The sequence below is a fragment of the Lemur catta genome, chromosome X (genome assembly GCF_020740605.2).
Source record: "Lemur catta isolate mLemCat1 chromosome X, mLemCat1.pri, whole genome shotgun sequence".
Classification (NCBI taxonomy): Eukaryota; Metazoa; Chordata; class Mammalia; order Primates; family Lemuridae; genus Lemur; species Lemur catta.
In genome coordinates this window covers 24,912,758-24,934,023 of record NC_059155.1, presented here as the reverse complement: position 1 = coordinate 24,934,023, position 21,266 = coordinate 24,912,758, and the positions used below count along the sequence as shown (strand labels likewise).

General features: G+C 37.8%; 1 protein-coding gene across 1 annotated transcript in view; it reads left to right on the top strand.

Annotated features, from left to right (window-relative positions):
* The window catches only part of TENM1 (teneurin transmembrane protein 1), a 523,494-nt gene that overhangs the window by 199,025 nt on the left and 303,203 nt on the right, over positions 1–21,266 (top strand). The window contains exon 4 of the mRNA XM_045538891.1: positions 1,888–2,128. Within this exon, the coding sequence (XP_045394847.1) occupies positions 1,888–2,128 (241 nt within the window). The remainder of the gene's footprint in view (positions 1–1,887; positions 2,129–21,266) is intronic.

Below are 21,266 nucleotides of genomic sequence, written 5' to 3'. Positions count from 1 at the left end.
CTAAGATGGAAGCAGACATATAAACTTAAGTGAAAAATCCAGAAAATATGGAGGATTCTGTGTCTCTAAATCTTAAGAAGGAAAAGAAAACTTGTATTACAGAGATCTGCAATCCTGGGGATGGAGCATTAGCCAGAGAGTCAGGAGATGTGGGTTCTAATCTTGGCCCTTCCACTAACTTGCCAAGTGTCCCTGGACAAGTTTTCTCATCCGTAAAATGAAAGCATCTCCAGGGTCCTTTGGGTTCTAACATTCAATGCTTCTTTGAGTCTCAGAATGGAGAGTATACTTCTAGTTATGGTTATGAGTATGAGCCCAGAGGTTTAAAAAAGTTAATGAGATGTTAAGTACTTATGATGATTTTTTTAGTGGATATGGGATTTGAGCTGGGCCTGGAATAATGGGGGTGATTTAGAAAATTCATGAAGCATTTTAATTCTTTTTAAATATACAAGGATAGCTGACCATCTAAGGAATCCTTTATATAAAATGAATGATCACCACTCCTTTTCCTATCTATCTTTTGCACAATTCAGATTTTCATATAGCGAGTTTATTTAAAGGGAGAGGTACCTGTACTAGAAAATATAGCCAAGAATTTGCCATGCTCTTCGGACAGTTAATATCATTTTTAAATATGGAAATCGTGCCAACCTCTTTCAAATTCAAGTTTGAAGTGGAAGGATTGAAAGAAGTGGGGTTTTTTTGTTTGTTTTTTTTTTTTTCTTCTGTGATCAGCCACTGCAAAGTGGGCCTCAGCACAAACCAGCTGAGCCCTTTGCTAGGCATCGAAAGCCTCTGGCGTTTTTCTGCCTTTCAACTTTCAGCCATTTGGGAGGTGGGACAAAGCTATGCTGTCTACAAAGTTTATCCAGAACGTGCTGGTGTTACAAGAAATCACTTGACATCTATTATGTTTCTCCCATGGAGGAGAGGTGGCTATCAGCTGCAATAGCAGTTTCTTTTCAAAGGGGTTTAATTGGGGTATTTCTCATGGGCCAAATCCTAACTCACTGTCTTTACGTGTGCCTGCCAGGAAAACAGTGGAAAAATACCAAACAATAGCAACAACAGAAGTCTGAGGACCGCTGTCCCAGGCTGTCCCCTCTACAAACAAGCAGAAAAAAATGGTTTCCCTGCTGCCTAAGCTGCTGCTAACATGGCAGAGCTCCTAGAAAGGTGTAGCAAGGGGGGAAGGAATACAGACTTAGACTATGCTTTGCATGGCCACGGAAATATGCATAACAACCTGAACAAACGCCTTTGCCCACCTTTTACAAGTAGCACTCCGAATTTTTTTTTTTTGGGGGGGGTGGAGGGTGGCTGGCAAAGAGATTAGTTTTACGTAGCTGAATGACACATTCATGAGCTGTTTTTAGGAAGTATGGATTTGTTCCTGTGTAGGCAGGCTTGCATCCTTTCCTGAGGTAAGCCAGAAGGTGGCCTTATATTTTTATTTGAAGTGCCGAATGATTTTCCTTGCAACAAATTTGTGCCTTTCACTGGTGTTTTCTAGAGTGAGATTTTTGCAACTGATGGAAATCAGCTCACTTCTGTTCTGTAACTTAGTGTCTTGTTGGTGATTTATTTGTTCAGTAGCAGAAACTATGACAAATGGTGTGAGGCGGCCTCATTTACTTTTTAGCTGCTATAGCCCTGAAGAATTTACATGTAAATGCAACTGTGAATGTTTTACATTTCATAGGCATGCTGCATGTGCTTTTGTAAGTTAAGTGACATTTTTACTGATAGACTGAACTTAGAACTCCTCCCCCACCCCACAGGTTATATTATTTGAAATCCTGGTACGTCTGTTATGCTGTGTTTTCCTGACTGCCAAGTGGAAGAGTAAGTCTCTATTTTGTGTTTTTCTTCTTTCCTCTTTAGATGCGCAGAGCAGCCCACATAACCAGTTCACCTTCAGACCCCTCCCGCCGCCTCCACCGCCTCCACATGCCTGCACCTGTGCCAGGAAGCCACCCCCTGCAGCAGACTCTCTTCAGAGGAGATCAATGACTACCCGCAGCCAGCCCAGCCCAGCTGCTCCAGCGCCCCCGACCAGTACACAGGATTCAGTTCATCTGCATAACAGCTGGGTCTTGAATAGCAACATACCATTGGAGACCAGGTACTTGAGCTATTATTGATCCGACTAAACTTAAGTATTGGCAGAGGATGGTTCCACTGATTGCGGAAACTCATTTCACAATAGACATCTGCAGAGACGCACAAATGCACGCACAGATACACACCCAGCTGCATGAGCAAAAGGAAAGGCCCCTCCACAAGCACAGATGTGCACACAGGCACACATCTAGATCCAGGCACACCCACAGACACAGACCAAAGCAGATGCACCTGAAAAGATAAAACCACAGATGCATAAACACCCCACTGTCACACACCCACAAAAACATGAAGTGAAGCAATTATCCAAGCTGTCAATGCAACCTCAAAGTGAAAGGCAATTGTCCCTTGTTTTAAGAAACTACAGTATTATAGGAAAATCCTAACACAAAACTAACACACAGTGATAGTTTCCAATTTATTCATTATAAGATTCTTTGAAAAAGTAAGTTACCTTCACGCATTTTAAAAATAAAAGGATTTGCCTCATGAAGTGGAAGTATATGTGTAAGTTTAAAAACTGGTTTCTGCTTTTAGGATGAAGTTTGGTCTTTTGAGCAAATATGTTTGCCTCTGTTTTTCTGTCACTTCACATATTTAGGCTTCCAGATTCACTCCACAGATCTTTGGTGTGTGATTCAAGTTCTCTGCAGTTCTAGGTCCCTTGATCATGATAGACTTTAGCACTAGATATGATTAGCTGAGAAATTATTCATCGTTTCTAGTCACTCTTAAATCAAAAATTACAATTTTCTATTAACATGAAAAACACAAACTTAAAAAAAAGTAGCATTCTGTTATCTTTTAAATTCAAGAATTTCCCCTTGTTTGTGTGCCTTATTTAGATCTACCACATTTCGAAATGTCTTTCGAAAATCTAACTTTTTCGAAAGACATTTGTATGTAAACGTAGGAATAAGATGCCACTTTATAAATAATGTCTAGTTGTCAACTTCTATCCTGATATCTGGAAATCGGAATGGAAAGGTAAGGAGTAGACATCTCACATTATAAGACTGGTTGTTTTCTTCTTTTCATTAGCAGCATATTAAATTAAATACCAGCCATAGCGTAAGAGAATATGTCACCATCAACAAACCAGAAGTACTATGGCCCACATCCAGGAAACTCTATATCAACTGTCACTTACCAGATTAAATAGTTCCACAAACTGCTGTTTCTGCTATCTCCCAAGAGAAAATATAGCAGTCAGCACCTATAGTGATGATAATAACCCAATTAGAACTGTACTAGTGATAGGGTTTGTGTATTGTTCTTTTTTTTTAATTGAAAGGGGGGAGGTGAGTAAAGTGCAAAAAGCAGAGAACAGTGTATATCTTCTTAAGGAGTTTTCAAACAGTGGTGATTTCCTCACTTTTCTTGTAATTCATTTGCAGGCCTTAGTGATAGCTGAGGAAACAGCAGGGCAATATGGTTAACCTAGCAATTCTTACAAGCAAACACACTCCTTTCCTCTACGAAGCCAAATAACAGGAAATCTGGAAGGAGGGTGTGGAATAGGTTCAGGCAAATGGAGAGAGAAACTATTCTTATTTGAAATGTACATCTAGGCATGTTTGTACAAACTGCACCCACGGACCTTCTGTATCTATGCAAGGAATGTATTAATTGGTCTCAGTTTCATAAGACGCAGAGAGGAACATAAGTTTTCATGTGAGACTGAACAGAGTACCTTTTTGGTACATTTGAAAATATATTCAGCATCATAAAGATGAATTTTTAAAAAAATCTATCAGCCTGATCAACTATATTTTTCCAAATATATCGTTTAAAATGTTCATTTCACATGTAGTCAATAAAAGGTAACTGTGGGTGCCTAGGAACTTAAGTCTGAGCTGTGTAACAGAACCTGTCTGAGCCTCAGCCTCTTCATCTGTAAAAATGAATATAAAAATGTTTGCCTTCCTAACAAGAAAGATCAAGTTAGTGTAGTAGCAAGTGTCTCATACACTGTAAGGCACTATACAATTGAAAGGTAGCATTGCTATCCCTACTAAGTGGTCACCTGCCTCTGCTTAAATAGCTCCAAAATAGGGAATCAACTTATTCCTAAGGCATTCCATTGCATCACAAACAATGACTGGAAAGTTATTTTTGAGCCAAATCCACCACTTCTTAACTCTGCCCGTTTTTCCCCAGATCTAATTTTAGGGTCCTACAGAATAAATAAAATCCCTCTCACACCTGACAGCCCTTCACTGTTCCTGAGTTTTATCTTCTTTGGGCTAAACGTTTCCCCAGTTCCTTTAGCTGTCCCTCACATTAACTGGTTTCAAATGTCTCTTCCTGGTCTCTTTCTTTAGAACGCATTCCAATTTGTCCAAACTACTCTTGAACTGTAATGCCCAAGGCTCAATGCAGGTGTGGGTTCTTATTAGGCTCTTTCATTGCAAGGAGGAGAGGTCATTCAGGTTGCCTGGAGTAATTGAGAACATCTTTTCAATATGTGTGTGTTGTCAGTCCTTGGGAACCCAAGAAACACTAGTGAATTTCCAAAGGAAGGGCAAAGCCTGTAGATCTCTGACATTAATAAGACCCAGCAGTTCTCTGCAATTTTGCTCCTTTCTGTCTCTTTCTTTGTCCAGTAGCTTATACTTTCCATCAGCTCAATATTTATTTTGTCTATCACATATTTTCTACTTTCTCATAACAATGTCTGGTCTCCACTGTACCACTCAACTCCAAGTATACCACCTGACCCCTGTCACCTCATCCCTGCAGCTGCTTGGCCCATTGATAACTGCCTTAATTCTCTTAGTTGCTCTAGATTCAAAAACCTAAGAGAGGGAATTTGATTATCCCAGATCATCCCTTCTGTACCAGCCTGTGTTTAAGTTTTTTGGCAAGCCCTGTCAGTTATTCTCGCAGCCACCTGAGGCTAGGTGGGGGGAAAAGTCCTGTGGTTAAAAAAGGCAATAATATGGCCACCTATGACTTTCCCTTGAGCAAGGGCTGGGAGCAGTTCCAATGCCCCTTCGATGGGACTCTCAGCAGGCAGTCACTTTGACTGACTCATTCAGAACTGTGTTCTATGACCAACAGTCAGTTGCCTCCTTTGTTCTAACTACATATTTTGGTTCATGCTGTCTATTCCAATGTCAGCTTTTTTGTTGGCCACACGACACTACCCATATACATTGAGAACACTGGAAACTAAACCCCTAAGCCTTTTTAACAAATTCTGAGACTAAGTCGCATGTTATTTATTCTATAATTATATTGTTGAAGCTTTTTAAATTGTGTGTTTGAGATGGGAGGTACTGGTGGAAATATGTTTAGAGCCTTGATTTGGCCTGATTTGATCTTATCTTGTTAGCATGTGGAGATGTTGCTGAGTTCTAATTCTTCCATACAAATTATGTGATTTTGCTCTCAAAATTGTGTCATCTATAGATCTATAGGTTTGTTAGGTTTGCTTTCCTCTTTTTGATGTAAATCACTAATAAAAATGTTATATGGGACCAGATCAAGATCACAGCTCTGTGGCATGCCACTGTTGACATTCATCCATCAGGCAACATTCTTTTACTCACATACAACCTACATTTCTCCATCTTATTCACAGGCATATCATGAGAGACCTTGTCAAATGCCTTTCTGATATCCACATACAATATGCCTACATTTTTACTGATCTGCCAATCTAATAACCATGTCAAAAATAGAAATGAAATGAGATTTGTCTAACATGACTTGTTCTTTAGAGAATTTATGCTGCCTTCTCATGGTTACTACTTTTTTTTTTCCTAAGTGCTGCAAATCATCCTTTAATTAACCTATTCTAGAATTTTTCATTCAATCAACATGTTTCTTGGTCTAGTCAACAAAGCCCATATGCTTCCTATCCCTTTTGAAAACCAAAGCCAATGTTTTCTGTCTCTAGTATTCTGCCACATTTCACCCATACCATTGTCCCTGAAACTTTAGTGACTGCACCTAGACAATCCAATATCCAAGACCTCTCACCACTCTGGGATAGAATTTTCAATTCACTTAGAATAGTCAAATGCTTTTTTATTAACGCTTTACCTATCTTAGCTTCAATTTATTACTATTGATATTTATTTTACCCTTTCAAGTCTATTATCTTTCTTTTTCACAAAGAAAACTAATACAGTAGTTGACAAGGCCTTCCTGATTTTCATGATTTAATAACACAATTGCATAGGTTGCATGTCTCTCCTACCCTTGTTCTCCTTCCTTCCGTAAGTGTTTTTTTTAAAAAAACACTTTCCTGTCATCTTTAGCAGGTTTTTTCAAGCCACAGTCTCATTTGGGGTATATACTTTTTCAGCATTATTTAAATCATGCCCTCATATTTATTTATACTTGTTTTCATCATTTTATTTTAGTACCTGTTATTTAGAAATCTAAATAAATGGAGAACACTTAGTACAGGCATGCTGGTTTCAATAAGTAAGAAACCTTCCAAAGTCTTTAATTCATCTCCATTTTAGAATTGTACCTACTTTACTTTAGAGACCTGCTTTCTTTTTTTTTTATTTTATTTCAGCTCTTCATGGGAGTACAAAAGCTCAGGTTATATACATTGTCTGTGTCCCCCCCATCCCCCTGAGTCAGAGCCTCAAGCGTGTCCATTCTCCAGACAGTGTGCCTGGCACTCACCATGTAGTCATACCTCCATCCCCTCCCCATACTGCTTTCTTTTTTTTTATTCACATGTGACATTTCTTTTTTTTTTTTATTTCAGCTTATTATGGGGGTACAAAAGTTCAGGTTATGTATAATGCCCATGCCCCCCCACCCCCAAGTCAGAGCTTCAAGTGTATCCATTCCCCAGACAGTGCGCATCACACTCATTATGTAGGTATACACCCATTCCCTCCCCCCACCCCCCACCTCTGTCCGATACCCAGTTGGTGTTATTCCCAAATGTGCACTTAGGTGATCATCAGGGAAACCAATTTGCCAGTGAGTACATGTGGTGCTTATATTTCCATTCTTGGGATACTTCACTTAGTAGAATGGGTTCCAGCTCTTTCCAGGAGAACAAAAGAGATTCTATATCACCGTTATTTCTTATAGCTGAGTAATACTCCATGGTATACATATACCACAGTTTACTAATCCACTCATGAATTGGTGGGCATTTGGGTTGTTTCCACATCTTTGCAATTGTGAATTGTGCTGCTATAAACATTGGGGTGCAGATGTTTTTATAATAGAATGTCTTTTGTTCTTTTGGGTAGATGCCCAACAATGGGATTGCTGGATCGAATGGTAGGTCTACTTGTATCTGTTTAAGGTATCTCCATAGTGCTTTCCACAGGGGTTGCACTAGTTTGCAGTCCCACCAGCATTGTATGAGTTTTCCTGTCTCTCTGCATCCATGCCAACATTTATTGTTTTGGGACTTTTTGATAAAGGCCATTCTCACTGGAGATAAGTGATATCTCATTGTGGTTTTGATTTGCATTTCCCTGATGATTAGGGATGTTGAGCATTTTTTCATATGTTTGTTAGCCATTCTTATATCTTCTTTTGAAAATTTTCTATTCATGTCCTTCGCCCACTTTTTGATAGGGTTGTTTGATTTTTTCTTACTGATTTTCCTGAGTTCTAAATAGATTCTTGTTACCAGTCCTTTATCTGATGTGTAGTATGTGAAAATTTTTTCCCATTCTGTAGGTTGTCTGTTTGCTCTCGTGACTATTTCTTTGGCTGTGCAGAAGCTTTTCAATTTAATCAGGTCCCATTTATTTTTGTTGTTGCTGTGATTGCCTTAGGGATCTTCTTCATAAATTCTTTGCCTAGGCCAATGTCTGTAAGAGTCTTTCCTACATTTTCTTCTAGAATTCTAATAGTTTCACACCTAAGGTTTAAGTCTGTTACCCATTGTGATTTGATTTTTCTGAAAGGTGAAAGCTGTGGGTCCTGTTTCAGTCTTCTACATGTGGCTATCCAGTTTTCCCAGCACCATTTATTGAATAAGGATTCTTTTCCCCAAAGTATGTTTTTGTCTGCTTTGTCAAAGATTAAATGGCTATATGAGGATAGTTTTATATCTGGATTTTCTGTTCTGTTCCACTGGTCTGTGTCCCTGCACTTGTGCCAATACCATGCAGTTTTAATAACCACAGCCTTGTAGTATAGTTTGAAGTCTGGTAAATTAATACCTCCCATTTTGTTTTTATTGCCTAAAATTGCTTTTGCTAAATGGGTAGAGACCTGCTTTCTTAAAGTCTGTGATTTTGGCCTCATAATGTGCTTAGTCATAATGGACTCTAAGTTAAAATGGTTACTTTCTCTATAGGCTCCCATCACCTTCAACTTACCAGTATCTCGTTTTTTAGCCAATCAGAGCAGCAAGTCTCATTATCATTTTCTCTACCTTCTGTGAGGTGTACTCATCAACAAGGGAAGTTGGAGATTTGCCATATATTTGTCTTTGGCTAAATGATACAACTAGCACAGGTCTATGGAGTTGAAATCACTCATGTTTACTCCACTTTCCTCCTATGACACTTTTGTGATCTGTGTTGAAAATGAGCATTCATTTCTGTCATGTGGCCAAGTTGCTTATTGTAGACTCCCTAATCCACCACTTACTAGCCATGTTTCTTGGGCATATTACTTACCATTGCCATCACTCAGTTTTCTCATCTGTAAAGAAAGGATGACAGTAAAACCTATCTCATAAGGCTTTTGTGAGGATTAAATGAGTTAATACTTGCAATGTGCTTAGAGCAGCTGTAAACAAAGCAAGCACTCAATAAATATTGGTAAATAATAACAGCAATATTAATAACATAAGAGATGATTTTACTTTTTGTCCCTTTCTCTTTCTATCTTCATCTGATTAAAGGTGTTTCTTGTGTTCTTAATCCTTATGTTCATGATTTCTCCCAAGTAAACACATATAACATCATTTCCCTTCCTCTCAGCATGCTTTTAAATAGAACATACTCTTTCACTACCACATTCCAATTATTAGAACCACCCTCCTCCCCTACCTTTTGATGATATGCCTGTGAAGATTTGTAAGACTTCCCTGTGATAAGTCTCCAGAACAGCTTTTAGATTGCTTCCTGCCTTCTGTATTTCAGAGAAACAGTGCCCTCACTAACCAACACATTCAAGATTATGCCATGCCCTGAGCCCTACCATACTTAGATATCAGCCATTCCACCTCCTATCCCAAACCTTCTCTCAGCATTCCCAATATCTGGATTATCTTTTGGGGGAGAGGGTGTCTTCTGCAACCTGGAAATATGGGCACATTGCCGAAGATGAAAAGGCTGGGTCACGTGTTGTAAGCGTATGTGCTCCAACATCCCTGGACTGAAGTACTTCGATCGTTGTAAATTTAGCCACATTACTTAACTTCTGTGGGCCTCGATTTCCCTATCTTTTATGTGGAGAAAATGACAGACCCTACCTTGTGGGGTTGTTTCAAGAACCAAATGAGGTAATACATGTAAAATGTCTGCTCAGAGCCAGGCACAAAGAAAGTTTGCAATAAATATTATTAATTCCAGTTCAGTATAAAATCCCAGCTCAGACCTGCTGGCAAGGAGAAGCAGCAGAGTCACTACAGTTCAGAGAGCCATATTAGCTTTAATATGCTCTAAAACATCCAGTATTCACATATGCTTCCAAGTCTATGGATTATTGAGTGTGTCCTGCACAATGAGGAATTTAGCAAGCATTTACTAATTATTCCTAGTTTACTGTGGTTACCATGAGGAATAAGAATCCCTGTACTCCAGAAACATGTTGCCTAGCCCTAGTAACAATAATGATGGCTAAATATATAGTGTTACTTTATGTCAAGCACTGTTCTAAGCCCTTATGAATGAACTGCCTTAATCCTTATGCTAGTACTCATGTGGTAGATACTATTAGTGTTGCCATCCTCAATTGAGAGATGAGGAAATTGAGGTAGAGAGAGGTTAAGGAACTTTGTAAAATCCCACAGGGAGGACATAGCAAATCTAGGTCAGGTTTTGAACCCAGGCTGTGGGTGTAGGGTCTTCACATTCAACCACTATCCATTACTGCCTTTCTGTGGTAGGAGAGGCAAAATGAAGTAAATAACAATACCATGGTAAATGTTTTGTTATATTTAAGTAATCCCAACATAGAAACACTTGGAAGTGGTAGATCTAACCAAGGTGGCAATAGTGGAGGCCAAGGAAGTGTTAAGGTAGGTAGAAGGGGAAAAGTGGAAATTTCCCAGAGAAAATGGCCTAAAAGTCATTTTGTTCTCCAATCATGAGGCAGTGTTAGGTGAAAAATGGAGGAAGGGCATTCTTGGTAGAGCATGTCAGAGTGAAAGTTATGCATAGTCACTACTTGTCCATTTAAGTGATATTAGGCACTGTTCTTCCTGATAAAAGCTATAAGAGTAGTTAAGAGTTTGGATTGAAGTAAACAATAGATCTGGGTTTGAGGTACAATCCTGCTTCTTATTAGCTGTAGGAGCTTAGGCAAATTACCAAACCTTTCTGAACCTCAGTTTTATGATCTTTAAAATGGGCTAATAGTACTCACTTCATAAGGTTGTTACAAAGATTATTTCGTACCTCGCATGTGATTTACACTCTCCTTTTAGTTTCCTCCCCTCTTTCTGTTCTTCCCATGTTTATCCCACATCCCTAGTTTTGGTCCTTTCTAGCTTCTCAGAATCCGAATTTACAGCTTTCCTTCTATTCTATAGAATGGTTTCCCCATTCTATCTATGCAATTTGTATGCAAGGCAGTCGGCCTGCCTTTAACACCCAGTTAATTGGAGTGATGCTTATTTCTGTCAGGAAGTCAAACATAGCCCACTCCCTGCAGAGCACTGGAACAGTTCCCTTAGCTTCTTAACCACTTCATCTGGATTCACTTTTAAGTGGAATTGTAGCCATTTCTGGTTTCTCTTAATTACTCTCTTTGTTGTCCCCCAATTCAAATTCCAAACTCCAAGTTTACTTGATATTCTATTACTCATTAGAATTTTTGGCCAAGTGTTGGTTCAAGACCTCAACTAGTTTTTCTTCACCTGGTGTTGGATGGTAATCATTTTTTCAGAATGATGATGGACATTAACCATGATCTATTCAGCAAAATGAATCTTACATGAAGATTTTGTTGTAATTTTCAATACTAGGGAGAACTTGAGTTTGAGATTAACATGACCACTTTAGCTCAAAAAGACAAATCAGAATTGTATGGAGGAGTCATGCCTGGCCAGGAGAGTGGGTAGCAACTATCTTCATTGATTTTTTTTGCATATTCTGACAGATGGCTGTAGCTTGGTGTGAGGCTAACTGCCCTTGCTGGCTTTAGGCCAATGTGACAATTAAATGGAGTCTACAGGGTTATTTTTACGAAAGAAGAGCCAAAGCCATTGGCAGAGGAGATGTTGGCAAGGAATGTAAAGAGAAATGAAATTTATATGACCAATGCTTGTTACCAGACTTCTAGAGCTAGTGCTTATCTTGGGGAAATAAGAATCATTTGGAAGAAATATTCATTAATGGTGATGGCAATGGTTTAAATATCTATGGAACAGTATTCTTTAAATATTAACCCACAAATGTAAGTTCTCTAGCAGTAGTTATATTTCTTTGTTATATAGTACTGCTAAAATCTACCTGACATTTATAAGTAGTTTTTTCATAGGACATTTACAATGGAAAAATAGACTTAGAGACATAATTTTCCTTCAATAAGGACTAGAGGGAAAAAAGCTCAGAATGTACATATGCAGTGCTTAGATCCAACAATATCTCATGCTTTAATCCTTTAACAGCACGAGGGTTAGCAAAATCTATCTTCAGCCACAGATTTAAAGATTCTTTTTAAGACAGGAAAAGACTTTGTAGAACTAATCTATGACCTATAAATCCTGTTTACTACAGATGAACAGGAATCAACCAAGCTTTTCAGCCTGCACCAAATGATGGATGTGGAATGTGTTAAATTTACATGAAAAAATGCCGTAGTCTTAAAAATATATTTTGCATATTGGGAGTAAAATATATCTATAATAGCCTATTGTGAAGAACAATACTTTGGAGATTATTGTGTACAGTCTCTAGTCACTTTGGTGGTGTTATAATTTTTAGACATGCTTTTTAATTGACTATTCTCAGTCTCATTTCAAAATAAAACCATAGGCAAACATAATTTGTTTCATTTTATAAGGAAAGAAAATTTCACCATAGGTGAGATGAAATCTGGTTTTAATATGAAGAGGATTTATTTAGCAATCCAAATGTGAATCTAAACAGATGTTTTAGGGAATTTTTAAAAATAAATGATGTAATATATGAGTATAGCAAACAAAAATTAAATTTTAGAGGAGTCTCTGTACCTTTTGCTCCCCCTCACCATATACTTATACACTTCCCCATCCCAGGTTATATATCTAAAACAGAAATATCTCCCTCATTGTAAGCAAGAGAGAAAACAAGTTCTTAACAACTTCATTCATTACAAAGTTACTTATCCAGTTAATCATAATAAATATTTCCATCACCATGTCAGGTTAATAGATACTTGTCTGTTATATTTTACTAAAAGTATGAAATATATTTGAAGTAGCAGAAAATAATTTTACTGTCAATTATTCTTCTTATTTTTTACAGGTGTGTGTGTGTGTGTGTGTGTGTATGTGTGTGTGTGTTTATCAAAGATATTCTACTGAACATCTTCCTCTGGAAAAATCCAGCTGGTTCTTTATTAATTCCACAACACAAAAGTGTTTGTAGCTTTAAAAGCAAAAGATAAGATCAGGTTTAGTCTTGAGGTCTTTGAAATGTCTCTGTAAGAATTGTGAAAGTGTGATAGTGAGGATGCCATTTAAAGAATAAGAAATCTCAAAAAGAGTTATCCCCTTTGGTGAACAGATAAGCAAATAAAGAGTAACATCTGCTTCTCCATTCTGTTAATTTTTTTTTGGTGTGGTATCTGAGGGTATAAGAAAGTGTATAATTAAAAATTTTAAATGAGAAACAATTCATTATAAATACTGTGATGAATTAGTTTTAGCTAGATGAGTTTCAACAAATTTCAACAAATATTTATTAAGTGCTTCCCATGTACCAGGCACTGTTATAGGAGCTGGGGCTACAACAGAGAACAAAACAGACAAACACCCTGCCTTTAATGAGCTTTACATTCTAGTAGGGGAGACAGCCTTTCCCCTAAAATGTTATTCTTATTGAGGATAATAATATTGTAAGACTTGCAGTCTGGCTAGATGTGATATGAAAGAAGGGGGAGAGAAGTCAAAGGTACCTCTTAAGAGTCTTCCTTTACCTGCCTTCACCTCTGTATTAATCAATTCGGGCTGCTATAACCAAATATCTTAGAGTGGGTAATATATAAACAACAGAAATGTGTTGCTCACAGTTATGGAGGCTGTGAAATCTAAGATCTAGGTGCCAGCACATTTGGTGTCTGGTCTGGTGAAGGCCTGTTTCTCATAGACAGCACCTTGTTGCTGTGCCCTCCTGTGGCAGAAGGGGGCAACAGGCTCCCTCAAGCCTCCTTTATAAGGGCACTAATCTCATTCATGAAGACAGAGCCCTCATGACCTAATCACCTCTCAAAGGTCCCACTTCTTAATACCAGCACATTAGGGATTAGATTTCAACATGTGAAATCTGGAGAGATACAAACATCTAGACCATAGCAACCTCCCTACCCTAACTTTCATAAAGAAGCCCTTTATCTATGGTTTCATAACATTCTGTGCATAGGTCTATCAAGATATTATTCCATTGTATAATTGCACTCAAAATCTTTTATTTACTTGCCTTTATTCCCCGTTGCAACTTGACTAAAGGGCTATATCTTTTTTTACTTGAATTCCTAATCACTTGGCTCATACTGTTCAACAAAATTTTTGTAGGATGCAAGGACAGACAGACAGAATAAGTGAGCAGGGAGCTATAGATAGAGTAGATTTTTGAAATCAGGAACCAAAAGTTGGTAGAAGCAGCCAGTGAATTTTATTTTGGAAATATTAGAACATTTATGTGATACATCCAATTTGAAATGTCCAATATCCAATAAATAGTTGAAAATATGGATTGGGTTCCCAGGAAAGGAAGAAAGAAAAAAGTTTTCGGCCGGGCGCGGTGGCTCACGCCTGTAATCCTAGCTCTGGGAGGCCGAGGCGGGTGGATCGCTCGAGGTCAGGAGTTCGAGACCAGCCTGAGCAAGAGTGAGACCCCGTCTCTACTAAAAATAGAAAGAAATTATCTGGCCAACTAAAAAATATATATACAAAAAAATTAGCCGGGCATGGTGGCTCATGCCTGTAGTCCCAGCTACTAGGGAGGCTGAGGCAGTAGGATCGCTTAAGCCCAGGAGTCTGAGGTTGGTGTGAGCTAGGCTGATGCCACGGCACTCACTCTAGCCCGGGCAACAAAGTGACACTCTGTCTCAAAAAAAAAAAAAAAAAGAAAAAAGTTTTCTCCTACCACTTACTAAACGCTTACTATGTGCCAAGCATTTTGCCAAGCAATTATCACATTTATTCCAACTTTTGGTTTTTAAAATTGAGGCTTAGAAAAGTGAACAACATACCACAAGATCGATCACCAGTTAGTGTGTAGTGGAGCCAATTCAAATCCAAGTATGTCTGAACTCATGAAAGATATGATTGAGAGTTTCATAGGTAGACATAATAATTAAACTTGTAAATGATGGAGGAAATCTTGAAAAACCTACACAGAGTTTAGTGAAAGAAAAAAAGAAGACCATAAACCAAACCATAGGGCCACTTATATCTTAGGAGTCAATAGGGGAGAAAAAAGCCAGCATAGATGACCGAGGAGTAATCATGGAAAAGCACAAACAAGAGAAGGGAAAATCTTAAGGAGGTGGTGTTCATGACTTTCAAATTCCACAGGGGAATCAAATAAAATGTGGATGAGAAGAGACCATTGACTCTGTCAAGTACAAACTTTTAAGCAGCCAGTTTCAGTACAATGATGATATTGAAACTACCATGCATTGAATTTGAAGAATTGGTAAGAGGTAAGAAAATGGGAACAAAAGGTGGACTACTCTTTTGACATGTGGCAGTAGATTGAGAGGTGACTGAATCAGGGCACATCTCTCATATGAATCAGAAGGAGGACTAAAAGGAGAACTACTTTTGGTGACGAGGTATGCAGTAGTCACCAGGACAGTGATGTGACTGACAGGAAGAAACTGACAGACCAAGTTATAGATCAAGTTTTCTTAATGGTAAAAAATATGAAAACATGTAGGAATTGTCACATAATCCTGAAGAAAACAACATGGCCCCACACAGCAGTACAGGCTTCCCAGGTTGCCAAGCCCCAACAAAGACATACAGCTGGTGATGCTGCTAGCTTTGAGGATTAATAAATCCCCTAGGGGCAAAAAGTTTGCCCTTACTAGTCTCATAATAGAGGGTGGTATTATACCCTCCCACCTTTATTTAAACTTGTCTCTCAAATATAAGTCATATTTACAAGGACAAGCAGCTATCATTGGCCAAGCCATGATTACAACTCAGACTTTTTGTCTCTTCTGGCAAACACAAAACACTAGGCAGTCCCTTGGTACTGATGAAGATACTTAATAGTGACATGTGTATGTACAGGGCTTGCATTGACAACATAAACACTAACTTACAACTATTTCCAGTTTAACTATCAAAATATCAAGTACAACATGATATTAGCCTTCTAAGTAAATTTAATTTCTTCTGGCATGAAAGAATCACAGTCTGCTATTTCCTCTACCCTTCAACTAAAATAATTTTCTTTTATCTATGACAGTCTCATCTCTTAAATTTTATCATTTACCGTAGTGAGTAGTATCATTAACTTAGATAATTTTATGGCAACATGGCTGATTATCTTTTAGTAGATACACTTGTAGCTAAATACTTTTTCGTATTTGTCAAAATAAAAAGACACAGATATTAGATAATATATAGTGTTTATGTGCATCTATGTGTATGTGTGCACATATAAGCATGTTTGCATATAGAAGTATGCATGTATAATTTTCTATTGTCCAAAGTATTTTCACTAGTTATCTTATTTCAAACTCTAAACAACCTAGAAGGTAGACATATAGCAATTATGCCCAACTTAACAATAAAGTAACTGAATCTTAGGAAATTTTAATAACATGTCCATGTGGCAGTTGGAGCAAGAATTGGAGCTATAATGCAAATCTCCATGAACTGATCTAACACTCTTTGTACTACAATAATTTGTCTCAGGTATGTAAAGAACCCCAAGTCATCCCCTTTTGTCTTTCAGTGAATATTTATGATTCAGTTAAGTTTCCCTGCCTGGAGATATAATCTAGTTTCTCTTCTATTTATATTAAAATCTTGATGAACTTAAATGCCCAGAAAACTGAGGAGTTCTGGTTAATTGGATTTGGCGATTAGCTTAAGGTTAAATAGAACTTTTTATAAATTGCCATTCTTGTTGAAAATCATTCTTAAATATGAATCTACTTCCCACTGTAATCCAAATGATCATAATTTAATCTTTTGTAATTGAAAATCTTATAGTATGTCAGAGTTGTCCTTTGAATGTGAGTTTTTATCGTACAGTGGTCTAGATATGGAGGATATTGTAAGAGTGAACAAAACGTCATCTAGTGGTCCGAGGATATCCTTTGCAAATTTTGAATGGCCTCATGTGAGCAGTTGAAAAAGCGCTAGATTTAGAGTTAGAAATCTTGAGTCCAAATCCAGTTCTGCCACTAAATAGCTATATGACCTTGATAATATCTTCTTCTTCCTCTCAACCTCATTTCTCTCAACAGTCAAATGAGAGAATGAAGCTAAATAATATTTGAGGTCCTTTCTGGCTTTACAATCTCTTGTCATTCTGTGACTTGCCTTCTTGTCACTTGCTCCTCCACTGAAAGAACCCTGCTCAATTGAGCTTTCTAGTTAATTGGATTCTAATTAATTCCAAGTTTACTGATTCTAGGTGAGGTCCCCAAATAAGTGAGATAAATTTAAGTTGAACAGTCATGATTCCTTCAGAATTTCCTATAGCCAAGAGGAAATGAAGAAGACACCACACTTCCCTATCTGTCAGGGGTAGGGACAATGGCAGGCAAGTATAGTTAAGGAGGCAATGTTAAGCAAGTGAAAGACTAGTTTCTGAAGCCATTTTTGGGATTATATAATAGGTGCTCAATAAAATTTTGTTAAATAAATGAATTTAAAAAACAAAACCCTCCATAGAGACAGGATTCAAGATACAGCATCTTATATAGAAATCTAGCCTGCCTTGGATCATACTGTGAAGCTGCAGTAGAACTTTAATATCTTCCTCTATACTGTTATTCTCAGTCTAATTATGAAATAAATATAACTTCATTTTGTTTCCTATGATAGATAAAAATATCTAGTATGTGTATACATTCCAACCAACCATTTTTATACTGCATCCTCATCATGAATCTATGATGATTTTTTTCCTAAGTATTGACAATGATGCATAGAGAAAACAAATTCACATTTAATATTATATTTGCCAAATATAGATGCATATTTGGAGGTCAACAGAGTGCATGAAATCACTATACTCTTGAAGTTGACCTTACCTTGTTTATCTCCCTGTGCTGTCTCTGAATAATTAAAGTGAACCAAAGTGTTGCTTCTTTGCACTCTCAAATCCATGCAGCAGGGGACCAGAGAGAGAACATTTCAGTGGAAGGAGACCTGGTTTCCACAAATTCTCTTGTGCTCAAGTGGGATTGTAGTTACTGAGCTTTAGAGCACAGCACAAAGCTGAATTTGACTGTTTCTTAGGTGGCCTAACCTAAGGGGAGTTAATATTGTTTCAATTGCTGTCATTATTATATTTTCTGCATATTTTAATTGGTAGTTCAGGTTTTGGATTTATGCTTCATGACAGGTTCATGAGGGATGCAATTTTAAAAATTGAAAATAGAAAATGTTTTCTATTTTCCATATCTTACCAATATTTCCTTGTTTGGTCAGCAAGGGTAAATGTTTGAGGCAATTATGAGTGAGTTGTATATGCCCTGTGGCCCTAGGGTTCAGGGTATTTGTTTGAATGATAGACCAATCCCACGTGCAAATAGCCTCAAGGAGGAACAGCTGTGAGCTTGGGAGGATGATAAGATCAAGAGTGCCTGGCAAGAAAATCTTTTTCTGGAAGTCTTGAAAGACTTCCCTCCCATACAGATGGTGAATACTTTAAAACTGCATGTTCCAATCGAATGAATAGTTTTAGACAAAGGTTTCTCAACTTCGCCACTATTTACATTTTGGGCTGAATATTTCCTTGTTTTGTATGTCTTAAGGAGGTGAACTGCCCTGTGAATAGACAGGGGAGTTTAGGATGTTTAGCAGCATCTCTGGCCCATACCCACTAGATTCCAGTAGCACCCTCCCCCAAGTTGTAACAACAAAAATATCTCCTGATACTGCCAAATGTTGCCCGGGGGCCAATTCGTCCCCAATTGAGAAACATTCTTTTTGTCCCCAGTTTGAGAAACACTTTTTGTTCAATGTTTCCCAACCAAGTCCTGGTACTGGTAAGGCAAAATCTCTTGTCACCTGCTCACTTTTACTTAACCCCTTTTCAGACTCTTACAGTTTCTTTTTTCCCTTCCCATTTTCCCTCTTCCTATTCCTTTCTTCTGAGGCCTTTGTTAGAGGGCTTAGGTAATTCTCCAGTTTATAGTGTAATTTGGGTTGGAAACCATTAAACTAAATCCATTTAGCACTAAGCCTCTCCCCACTGCTTTCCTTTTAATACAATGGCAACTCCTCATATAATTTTATCCCCAATTAACTTGTCATATCCTGCATTTCTATGTGAGAGTCTTAAGCAAGAGGAATATGTTTTTGACACATTGAATACATACCCAGTTGTACTATACTTAATTGGCTTGTTTTCCGGGAATGCAAAAAGCTGGAAAAATACAGTGTCATTGTTGACTATTTATTTAAATCAGATCTAGACAGCCTATAGCAAAGGAGGCTGGAGTGACCCCAATGCAACTAACAAACAATACTTTTACCCTTGCAAATATAGCCTTATCTGCCTGTCTACCCACCTACATGCCTGTCTATAAGATTTCTTTCTTATTCGATTCCTTTTTCTTCTCCTATACTCCTCATTGTCCCTGTGTTCACCTATTATCCTTTCTTTCCTGCCTTACTTTAGACCTACACTACTTTTGGATATTTCTTAGCTCTTCTGACATCATTCTTTGCTAAAAAGCTTACAAGAACTCAGAAGCCTGAAAGAAAATGGCACATTTGGGAAGACACACATGACATAGGATGGCCAGAAGCATAGAGGGCATCGGAGACAGTAGCAGTAGTGAGGCTGACAGGCCCACAGAGGCCAGGTCATGATGGACCTTATAAAAATGGTACAACTTCATTTCAAAAATAGAAAGGACACAGATAATTACAAAGAAAAATAACTACAAATTCCATCATCCAGAGATAATTACTATTTAGGTTTCTATGTGCTTTCTTTCAGATCAGATCTCTGTGGAATAAGGATTTGGGGTTGAATTTGTTTTTGTTTTTGTGTGGAAAGGGATGGCACACAATTGTGGTTGTAGTATACATGTGAATCCTGCTTTTTCCTAACATGGAAAATTGCTTATTGCCTTAGAAATTATCTGGTTACTGGGAGGAGAAAAGCCTTCAAAGCCAAATGAAATTTTTAAAAAGGTTTTTTTTTAAAAAAAAAGGTGCATGGTAATCTCATAGTGAAAAAAGAAGAAAATAAGTACAGACAGGCCTAATGAAAGGTGGAAATCTCTCTCTCATTCTGTTTCATTTTGAGGCCACGTGATGTCTCATTTCTGCTTCTCTCTGCATATATGCTCCATCCTCAAGCTTCATTCCAGATGGGATTTCTTTCTTTGTTCCCCTATTATGTTGTACCTCCACCTCTGGCTCAACATGACCTTGCATCTTGGCTTCCCTAGCTGTGTATCTGTATGTACATTTCTGAAAGAGAGAAAATACAACCACCTCTGAGGTTGAATATCCAATTCTGGTCCAATTAACTATGCCTGCAGGCAGTGGAGAGCGGGCAGTAGGGGAATCATGGATAGGAATGCCCTGTCTAGGGCTCTGTGCTGAGAAACAGTATCCACATATCTAATATGCTTATGTGGTTACAAAATCTTTGGATTTTCTATGACTGCATAGTGTTCCATGGAATGAATATACTGGGCTCCTTTCATATTTGGGTCTGCTTTCTTCTAGCCAGTGGATGATGAATGAGATTAAGGATCATGGGTGGAAAGTGTTTAGAGGCCAAGCCTTAAAATGTCAAATATCACTTTTGCTCACACTTTCCATCGCATTTGCCAGAACTCAGTCACATGACCACACCTAACAGAAAGGGTGGCTGGGAAATGTAGTCTGTATACCCGGGAAGGGAGAAGAACAAGGATGTTAGTGAGGGGCAGGCAGTCTCTGCCTCAGGCTACCTGTTTTATTTTGAGACTGATATTTCTTTCAGAGGATAGCCATGCCCTTTGCCAGCTTGTCCTTTACAGAAATGTTATGCTGGATAGGTTAGGGGACTGATGTGAGTGGCATTTCTTATGTTATTTTATGGCATTATAAAGCACTCTTACTTTTGATGTACACATATGTGTAAGACTTTCAAAGAAATGAAAGCTAATGTAAGGCAAATGTTGATCAACATCCTTCAAAAGTTGCATTAATATGATAATCTAGATTTTTCAATCTGAAGAATTTAGTGAGAAACTCTTAGGCTCTTTCTTGTACTCCTTTGTAATTAATTTGAAACATTGTTTCTTTAAATAAAATGTCCTTGCTAACGTAGATTACAATTCAATAAAAACAAATGATACAGAAAAGTATACCATGTCAACTGGCTCATAAAATAAACGAGGAAAATACATGTCTGTAGAAAATGAGGATGAATAAAAAGATAATCAAATATATAATACTCTGCCTACTACCCCCTCCTTTAAAAAGTAATAAAAATAATAACCCAAGTAACCAGTGAAGATCAATTCTCTAAAATCAGCAGGTTACTTTGGTGAGTAAAATTGGGAACTGACTTTCAATTTTTGCAAAGGGAAATATAACTGAGTTTCTTTGTAAAATGAAGAAATTA